The sequence below is a fragment of the Microcaecilia unicolor genome, chromosome 3 (assembly GCF_901765095.1).
Source record: "Microcaecilia unicolor chromosome 3, aMicUni1.1, whole genome shotgun sequence".
Lineage (NCBI taxonomy): Eukaryota > Metazoa > Chordata > Amphibia > Gymnophiona > Siphonopidae > Microcaecilia > Microcaecilia unicolor.
Window position 1 is genome coordinate 186,808,177 of NC_044033.1, and position 10,703 is coordinate 186,818,879.

At 42.3% G+C, this 10,703-nt stretch overlaps 1 protein-coding gene across 1 annotated transcript in view; it reads right to left on the reverse strand.

Moving 5' to 3' along the window:
- The window catches only part of BLOC1S1 (biogenesis of lysosomal organelles complex 1 subunit 1), a 45,780-nt gene extending 36,477 nt beyond the window's left edge, over window positions 1-9,303 (reverse strand). The window contains exons 1-2 of the mRNA XM_030196790.1: window positions 9,157-9,303; window positions 8,253-8,325 (exon numbers count right to left, since the gene is read on the reverse strand). Of these exons, the coding sequence (XP_030052650.1) occupies window positions 8,253-8,325; window positions 9,157-9,217 (134 nt within the window). The 5' untranslated portion in view covers window positions 9,218-9,303. The remainder of the gene's footprint in view (window positions 1-8,252; window positions 8,326-9,156) is intronic.
- Window positions 9,304-10,703: the final 1,400 nt, after the last annotated feature.

Here is a 10,703-nt window from a genome sequence, read left to right on the forward strand (position 1 = left end):
GATTCAGAAGATCTTTCAAAAATCTGTTTGCGATAGGATGTGTCATTACTCTGTAATCATCAATCAAACCAGAGAAAAACAGAAAATATGCGCAATTTGGACCTTAACTAAAGAAGTAGCCAAACCTGAGATGGATAAAAAGAGGAAATATTCCAAAAATTGAAGAAATTAGGCAAAATTTTAGGTAAATCTCATGTGTTATACAGTCATAGCGAAATCTGTTCCAGTTAGACAGATAAACAAGTCTGATCGATTGTTTTAGAAGGCAAGAATACATTAATAACTGGTTGAGAAAAACAAAACAAAACCGAATAACCTATCTGGTTACTTGAAGTTACCAATTGGAAAGATGGAGTTTATTGAGACTTGGATGAAGAAGTTGACCATTGATCTGCTAGATGAGATCTGATATTGCATGAAGAAAACCATGGAAGGAGGACAGCTAACTGCATTAGTCCAGGAAACTACGCTTGCCTCGGCCAATATGTTGTTATTAGAATTGGAGGAAAGACGTAAAAGAGAGAATTTGCCCAAGAAATAGTAATACTTCTGCGGCTATCATGTTCCTTTAATATCACCTTGAATAATATGTATGACAGTTGTATTACTGTGAGGACGCAAAGCGATGTACCAGAGTACAGTGCAAAGCTGAAAAAGATCGTGAAGAATTGTGATATCACTTGTGTAAGACAAGTATCCTGCTTAACACATTTGCAATGTGATTCTCCCACTCTGATAGATAAATCACTTGAATCACAGAAGGGAGTGATAGAATTAGGGTCTAAAGTCTGACAGCTGCTTGACACAGATGAAGAGAGCTCATAAGTCCTTGCTTATTTATAGAAAATATTGCCACCTTATTGTCTATACTAACCTATATCACTTGGGATGGAAGTAGATGTTGAAAAGTTTGAACAGCCACTCTGACCGCTCTGAATACGAGGAGAGTATGGAATAGAAGCTGTCCTGAAGTGACCAGTGGCCTTGTGTTGACAAGGGTCCTAGATGTGTCTGTCCCCCAACCAACTTAGGATGCATCTGTAGTAAGAAACTTGGTTGGAAAAAGGTGATTGGAACGGAACTCCTACAAAGAGATTTAGTTCATATGACGTAAGAGGATGTCGATACTGAATCCACTTTTCCTTAAAAAACCACTGTAGAGGCCTTATGTGTAGTAGCACTAGCGGCAGAACAGCAAATGTTAAAGCCATATGTCCCAAAAGAATTTTGTGATGTTACTGAATGAAGATAATGAACTAATTGTATGAGGAAAATGAGCTCGCGGGAGTGGTGACTGTGGTATAGATTATGCAGAAACCAGATCCAGTCCCATGAAAGTCAACTTCTGTGTCGGGATCACCTGTGACTTTTTTTTTTTTTTTTTTAATTGATCAGTAAACCTAACCTTCAAAAAGAATAATGGTAGTCTGTAAAACTTGAAGATTTTGTTGTGGAGACTGGCTACCATCAACCAATTGTTTTGATATGAAAAACAGGAGGATTCCTTATCAATGTAACTGAACAATTTAAAAAAGCAAATGTACAAACAAAGGAACCAAAAAGAGATCTCTCACAACTTATGTTTCCCAAACAAGGTCTGTATTTAAATCAATAAATTGACCTAATTGAGAACACCCTGAGCTCTGACGGTAAGCCAAAATGTATGTTTGTACTGGTAATTTTGTCCTTGACAGACAAACCGAAGGTATCGTCTTGAACAGGGATGAAATAGTAATATGTAAGTCATCATCCTGTAGATCTAGGGCTGAAAACCCTACTCCTTGACTTAATGCAGGAAGTATTACAAGTAAAAATGGCATTCAAATCTTTGTTTTGGGAGAAACTTGTTGAGTTGTGTTATATCCAAGATGTAGGGGTTGTGAAAATACTAGAGAATAACCATTTTGAAGAATATCCAGAATCCACATGTCTAATGTTATTGATCTCCAAACAATGAAAACGTGTTGAATTCTGCTCCCCACCAGACTCTGCCACTTGGAAAGGTGAAAAAGAAGGAGAAAGCTTTTGCTGCTGATGTGTCTGAACAGGCTTCTGAGAACGCTGTTCTCGATTTGGTCCAGTGTGAAAATATGTGGATAATGAAATTTAAATTGATAAGCAGGACATTGATAAATAAAAGATTTACGCTGTTGAAATCTGGTTCCAGAGGTAAAGAAAGGTCACTTCTTATAACTGGATTTAAAAAATTGGTGTTTATCCTGCTCCGAGGTATCAAGTGTTATACCCAATGCTGTTCATTATACCCAGACTGTAAGCTCTCTCTTGTCAAATGTTCTGGTAGCGCTATAATATAGTATTGGTTGTACCACCCTTCTTAAACGCTTCCATTAGCTGTTTAACACGATCTCAAACGATTACAGGGATTTGAACTCACCACCGCTGGATTAGAAGCCAAATAAGAAAGCACCAGAAGAAAGGAGCATCAGGCACCTTTCATAAACAATGAGCACCCAAAACTGAGGCTCTTAAGCATGATAACCATCTTGAAGGAATTAAAGAAACTACATTTCTGAAAGAAGTATCAAAGTGATCATATAAAGTAATGACCATTTGTAAAGAAAACCCCTACTAAATTGTCATAATCTGCTGAAAAAGAGGCATATCCTGTAGAGACATTAATGATTGTAATTGGGACAAATCCTCCCAATTAGTAGATAAATATACTATGTGATGAAGTATATAAACATAAATAGGGGCAGATAGCATAGGAGAGTGATAATTCTTTCTTGCTAATATATCCATAAACTGGAAATCCGTTATTCTTATACATCGTAGATTACACCACCAATGATGCGTGGGTAAGCTGACTCTATGAAGACTAAAGAGTTCAAGAACCTTATATTTAGTATGTATTGATCCTTAGGTAGATTGAATAGAATATTGTATATCAATCTATGATGGTCCTGAAGCACCTGAGGTATAAGGAGCTTGACCAAATTTAAACACTTAGTGACTTATGCTTTTATCCTTAGAAACCTCTTCTTGAGAAGTTAGAGAAAAATGCAATGCATGAACCCATCTATGTAAAAAACGTTTGCATAATATTCATCACTTAGAGAAAACTCTTCCCTGATTAGTGTCTGCCCTGTCTGAATAATATGAGTGTGAGGAAGAGCTGATACAGAGAGTTGTGAGCTCACAGACAAATTGATTGGAAGAGAAGAAGAATGAGATACCCACCACAGCTTCTGCCCCTGAGGAGTGAGAGGACAAGAAGCTACGTAGATGAAATCAAATGCAGTGAGACAGCTTGTTCAGAGTGAAATATAGAACCCGAAGGTTCTGTAACCCTCTGTTGAGTCTGTATAATCCTGAAATTGAACTGTGACGAGACTTTCTGGACTTCGAGGTTGTTGTTTTTTTTTTTAAAACCTCCGATACAGAAGCCTATTTACAATTGTTGTTAACTAGGCAACGATACCGACAACATCCATGCCCAGATGGACTGACCTGTTAAGATGGACGGTTCTGACTGCCCTTCCAAGATGCTGAATTGGGCGCCCATGCCCGACGTCGACCTCATAGCCGACTTCGTCTGGACATCGACCTCTGGAGATGGCAGCGGTCACAAGCAAAAACATCCTAAAACGTTTGCTGTATATACCGTGAAGAAAAGATGTAATCCCCGACACTGAGGTAATGGGGAGAGCAGTAATTGAAGACACCTGATCCCCGGGCAGTAAGGCAAGGGGGAGAGCAGGATAATAGTATTCTCCATTAGAGCTAAAGTCTCCGATACCTGTAAAGAAAGTAGTGAAAAACTTACATTTAGATGGATGGCGATGTTGAGGTAAGTACCCTACCTGACATCGATGTCGAGTTCACTTCCTGAATTCGATCGTGACGTCACTGTTCGAGATCGTCGATCCCGTGATGAACGTCGACGTCGATCCACAGATCTGCCCATGGAGTCAGGCAAACACTCTCGAAACGTTTGCTGTCTGATGGGCGAGAAATTGTCCTGATCCCCGGGCACAGAGGCAAGGGGGAGAGCAGGAATTGAAGTCACCTGATCCCCGGGCACAGAGGCAAGGGGGAGAGCAGGAATTGAAGTCACCTGATCCCCGGGCACTAAGGCAAGGGGGAGAGCAGGGATAATATTATTCTCCATAGCAGCTGAATCATGCGATACCTGTAAAGACAGTACTGGTAAAGATTTGGTAAGAAAACTTACATATGAAGAGTACAAAGCTGTTAAACACTGTTTCTATAAGTAAACAATTTACTACATTGTGAGACAATACAATAATTTTGACTGACTGACTGAATAGAAAAAACCACCGGGTCGCTCTGTCAGCGCGGAAAAAATAAAACTGACTGGTCTGGGCTGTCATACGGTATTTATACTGCATATCTGGGCGGGAATGTGCTAACTTTATTGCTTTTACTTTTTAAGCATTACTATTGGATAGCCGGGTCACGCACGTCATCGTGGCGTATATTCAGAGGTGTGGCTAGAAGATCCTGTCCATGGAAAAGGTTTATTTGCAGATTAATACTTTTCAAATATTTGAATGTCTGTATCATGCCGCCCCTGTTTCTTCTACCCTCCAAGGTATACATGTTTAGGTCGGCAAGGCTCTCCTTGTACGGTTTGCAACGCAAATCCCATACCATTTTTGTGCCTTTTCTTTTAACTGCTTCCAGTCTTTTTATATCTTTAGCAAGATACGGCCTCCAAAACTGAACACAATACTCCAACACTGCCAAAGAATACTCTACGCCAGTTAAGCCAAAGAACAGCAAAATTGTCCTCATAACAACGGTCCATAATACAGCAACAAAAACGAGAAGGGGGCAAAACAGGTGGTTTATTGAAGAAAAACAATAAAATGCCTCAAGTTAATTTTGTTTTGATCATATGCCATTTTGAACCGGAGATTTGGATTTCTAATATTTAACCATTTTTGAAATAATTGCAGCTGTTCTGTATTGCCCTTCCATATAATTAATATATTTTTATTTATTTTTGTTACATTTGTACCCCGCGCTTTCCCACTCATGGCAGGCTCAATGCGGCTTACGTGGAACAATGGAGAGTTAAGTGACTTTTCCAGAGTCACAAGGAGCTGCCTGTGCCTGAAGTGGGAATCGAACTCAGTTCCTCAGTTCCCCAGGACCAAAGTCCACCACCCTAACCACTAGGCCACGCCTCCACTCATATCATCAATATATTGTTTGTATAGATATATTTTTCATTTTTTAACAGATGTTCTTTCAGAAAAGTATTTTCAAATGATGCCACATACAGATTTGCCAAGTCAGGGGCCATTATTTGCTGGTAATATTGATATGAAAAGCAGTAGTTCTTAGTAAGTGCTATGGTAGCGAATGCTCCCATAAGCGGTCCTGCCTTTTAAAACAGTTTCAACTATTAGCACTGAGGAATATTTGTATACAATGAGTCAATGTCCATGGTTACTAAGAGCGAGTGTCTGGCAATTCATAATCCAAGCTGTCCAGAATATTTATGAAATGAGTGGAATCTCTGATATAGGAATCAATAAGAGGAATGTGTGAAAAAAATAATAATTTGTTGATTTCTTTCTTATTCTATGAAACATGCCTAAATTAAGGAGTACTTTTTAAGAATGCGCTTAGGCGAAATTCATTTTGGTGCTCAATTTTTAGGCGTGATATATAGAATCTAGTCCTATATGTGGGGCCCAGGGTGGCTAAGACAGTGAACAGCTAGACCAAGGAGCAGTCCAAACAAGATTTAACTATCAAAGTAGAAAAGAATACACAATCACAGGGTTTTTTTTTTCAAAATAATTAATCAAGGACAATTATAAATATATGAAGGCCAAGTCTTTCCTGCTTTTACACTGCTTGCTGCATTTTCCTTCTGGCCTTGGCCAGCTTAAACAAGAGAGCTGGAAACCCTGGCCTGAATTCAAACACGATGGGGCTCATTTTCAAAGAACTTAAGACTTACAAAATTCCATAGGTTACTATGGGATCCTTTTACTAAGGTGCGATGAAAAATGGCCTGTGCTGTTGTAGGCACATGTACCAGAAGTGCGCAGGTCCATTTTTCAGCGCACCTGCAAATAAGGTCTTTTTTGGGGCCAAAAATGGACATGGGGCAAAATAAAAATGGTTGTGCGTCCATTTTGGGCCTGAAACCTTACCGCCACCCATCAACTTAGCTGTACGGTCTCAAGCATTAATGGGGCGGTAATCATCCGCGTACAATTCCAATTACCACCTGGTTAGCGCCACGCGGTAGAAAATAACAAATATTTTCTGCTGTACGTATTGGACACGCATAAAAAAATGGAATTACCGCCCGGGGCTCGTGCTAGCCGGGCAAGTAGTTCCAAACTGATGAGCGTTGGACGCACATAGGCATCTATGTACCTTAGTAAAAGGGCCCTTATATAACTTTGTAATTCTAATTGCTTTGAAAATACACCTCAATATCTACCTGTTATACTTAGTAGCGGACATCTCTACACTCTAACATTCACATAGATGAGTAAAGGGAGGGAGAGGGGAAGAAAGGGACAAAATAATCACAGGGTTATTAATACCTATGAGTGAGCAATGAGATGAAGGAAAAGGCTGTCAGTGTTTTTCCATGATATGCTACTTCCTTGCCTTCCATTCTAACAGCCAAGTATAATTTCAAGACAAATCTTCCAACTTACTCACTCCCCCAGGAAGGAAGGGCTGTACAGAGATATCCTGTAAGCCTAGTATTCAGATGCTGGCAGGAGCTGTCCACTGTACTCACTGCTGTCCTGACACTCACACCTCCCTTTCTACAGGCTCTTAAGGACAGAAGAGTCATTACACTGATAACAGGACAACTTTATCCTGAAAGCTGGCCCTTTCTTACCAATATAAACACATGCATCCTCAGGGCCTCCTACAATGAAGGGCTATTTCTGGAATCAGGGCAACATTACCACAACTCCTGCAGAAATGAAATGAGCAAAGCAGTTGGGTGGAGCACAATGCCTTTATTACATTACCAAATGTTTTAAGATGGAAGCCTTCAGAACTATTAAGGTCCCTTCCTCATGCAGTCTGAAAACAATGCCATGTTTCCGGAGGAAGGGACTTGTAGCAGTTCCAAAAGATCAAATTTGTGAGCCTTATAAAGGCATTGTCTCTCTTCAATTACTTTGTTGGATTTTTTTTTTTTTTTTTTACAAACTGAAAATGAAAACGAATACTTTGTGTGTTCATGTAGAGATATTACATTTTATGTCTGGCATGCTAATAGGGTGCCAATACATCCAGGTGGTATAGAAAATTGTAATAAACGTACTAAAAGGAGAAATATAACTTATGGGCTAACATTAAGCTAGGAACAATGATAGGTGGGACAATAGGAGACTGCCATGGGCCCGGCACCTACCAAATTCTGCTCTTATGGTATGATCAGAAAGAACAATAATAAAACCTTCAGCTACAAGACCAAAAGGCTCTCTCCACAGCCTTTGTGCATTAGAAAGTCATAACGAGGCCTCCTGGTTTCCCTTGCACTTTTTAAAGTACAACTGCACACACGAGACAGTTAGCCTATATATTTTCATTAAGCTGTGTCTCTGAATTTTCTCTGGGAAAAGGTGACTAAAGTAGCAGATCTAAAGTGTTGAGAAATGAATCCATGACATGAAAAAAAAATAAGCCTAAGTAGTTTGAAAAAGTTACATGTTTGAACTTCTGTAACTTTATTTTTTTCACATAAAAAGATGGGGTTTAGGCTGTTGTATTACAAATTGTTTGCTCTAAAATAATTAATTAAAACCTCTTTTTGTTGTTGTTTTTGTTTTAGTTTCTGGTGAAATTTGTCCCCTTTTCCCAGAGATGGTCATATTTTTCAAACTGCGGCCACATCAACCCCTTTTACCACCTCTGTTGAGAATCTGCTTATATGATAAAGTATTCACTAAGGGGCCCTTTTACTAAAGCTTAGCATACGCTAAATGCTGTACGTCCTATTTTATACCTATGGGACATGGCACTTAGGGGGTCTTTTACAAAGGCATGCTAGCATTTTTAGCGCATGCTAATGCTCAGCATGCGCTAAACACTAGAGATACCCTTAGGAATATATGGGCATCTCTAGTGTTTAGCGCATACTTATTTTTAGCACAAACTAAAAACGCTAGTATGCCTTTGTAAAAGGACCCGTTAATGCATGCAGCATGCTAATGGCAGGCCTCTAAGTCACCCTGTCTGCGTGTACTCCTGCACTGAAAACATATCAAGCTTACCCCACATTCAGGTGATCCACAAGAGCCTCTGTTAAGCAGGTGGCTGCAGCAATGGCCTCCTTACGTCTTTTCTCTGTTAAAAGAAAGGGAGACACAGTTTGCCATAACTATACCTATCTATGGGTTGGATTTTTCCCGTTGGTTTTAACGTATCTAGCTGTGCTATTTAATTTACACTATTTAATTTACACTAGGCCTTTCCCGGTTCCATTTATGCATTGCTCTCATGCAAGGAAAACAGCTTGTTTATAATTATTCTTGTCATATTACATACTTTATTTAGAGACCCTGGAGCCGGGGCATAGCTAGGTGGGGCCACAGGAGCATGGGCCCCCACAGATTTAATGCTGGCCCCCTCTACTTTAGACCCCCCCACCAGGTATATTTGCTGGCGGGGGTCATGCAGGACGTCAGGACACAGCACATCAGTGAACGCACCGGAGACCGGCGCTGAAGATGACTGAGGCTGGCGTGGGTTGTGGACCCTTGCCTACAAAGGTACCTGGCAGCAGTGGTAGCATCGAAGGTGGGTGGGGGGGGGTCGGTGGCAGTGGGAGGGAGTCAGTGGCTGGGGGAGGCAGGCTAAAATGTGCCCCCCCCCACCTTGGGCTATGGACCCCCCCTGCCCCCTCCCACCGAGGGCTGGTTACGCCCCACAGCGAAACTTCAACTGTAAAATTCAGGCAAAGCTCACAACGAGCTGTGCAGGTGCCCGTCCCTAATCTCCCATCCTGTCTACTGTACAGTATTGTTATTATTATTTGGAGTTAGGGGGGGGGGGAGAGGAAGAGGCGGCCGTTTCCATGGAGACGGCGCTCACGCGGCCTAGGCTTTTAAGCGAAGTCGTAGCTCGTGCGCTAGCGCTGGTCCCGGGAGGGAAGCGGCGGGTCGGGCGGTCGCTCACCCTGTACTTCCTTCCTCTCGCCCTGTTTGGCCTGGTGCTCCTTCAGCAGCCGGGAGAGCATGGCTGTGGAGAGGCCAGACAGGAGCTGCTGCTGCTGCTTGTCACTACCGGGCTTCGGTCGGGGAGGAGCGACGGAGGCCTGCCTCCCAGGGAGCCGTCCGCCCAGCCCTCCTCGGAGGGAGGGAGAGCCAGCGCGCGGGAGAAGATGGCAATGGGAAGTGCTCTTATAATTCGACTAAGATGTGCTTTGAGTCCCCAGCCGGGGGTCGCGAGGAGGACACACGTCCACACCAAGGCAGCTATTGGGGACAGGCAAGGCAAAGTTGCCCAGTGCCAAACAGGAAACGTGTTTACCAGGCCTGGTTTTGAACTCTTACTTTAGTGCAGTATGGTATTTGTAGTCCCCAAATTCTAATCTTGACGTCAGTGCTGAGGGGCCCGTAATGCACCAGCAAGCATAAGTTTGCCAGAAATCCAGGACTGGTATGAAATGAAATCTCCCTTATGGCGTTGGGTAGATTGGCAGCTCATGGTAGAAGGAAACTGGGTCCTCCATAGATTAGTTGCTTCTTATGGGACACATGCATGTCCCCCCCCCCCCCCCCCCCAACTCATTAATTTTATATTTAGTGGCAGGGATGCCCAATCTCTGCCAGCCAATGAGATCTCTTGCCCAGAATTGCCCCAGTGCTGCCTCAACAGCAAAGAATTCAGCTGCCTCCTTTTTTTCTGAGCATATACACAGAGTACCGGTGTCAGCGGCCTCTTTTCCAGCCACCAACTTCTTCACTGCAGAGGCAGCACTGGAGCATAGTAACATAGTAGGTGACGACAGAAAAATACCTGTATGGTCCATCCAGTCTGCCCAACAAGATACTCATATGTGCTACTTTATATGTATACCTGAACTTGATTTGTATCTGCCATTTTCAGGGCACAGACTGCAGAAGTCTGCCCAGCACTAGCACCGCCTCCCAACCACCGGTTCTGCCACCCAATCTCCGCTAAGCTTCTGAGGAGCCATTCCTTCTGAACAGGATTCCTTTATATTTATCCCATGCATTTTTTAAATTCCGTTACGGTTTCCATCTCCACCACCTTCCTCGGGAGGGCATTCCAAGTATCCACCACTCTCTCCGTGAAAAAATACTTCCTGACATTTTTCTTGAGTCTGCCCCCCTTCAATCTCATTTCATGTCCTCTAGTTCTACCGCCTTACCGTCTCCGGAAAAGGTTCGTTTGCGGATTAATACCTTTCAAATATTTGAACGTATGTATCATATCACCCCTATTTCACCTTTGTTATGAACTTCTGTAGCATTAACGTAGGCCAAATTAACACAAACAAACTGCTGCTGTTGGAGCTTTATCCTTTTAGCTTGGACTGCCTTATTGGACTGTTTCTTGTTTTCACTGGTGGAGCAGTTCCAGGCAGTGGATCTCATCGGCTGGCGGGGATTGGGCCCAAGGCTATGCCACTCATTTGTAGTCTCTGATTCTGCCCATTGAAATCAGTGCTGCAGCAGGGCCCATTATGCAAAACAGCA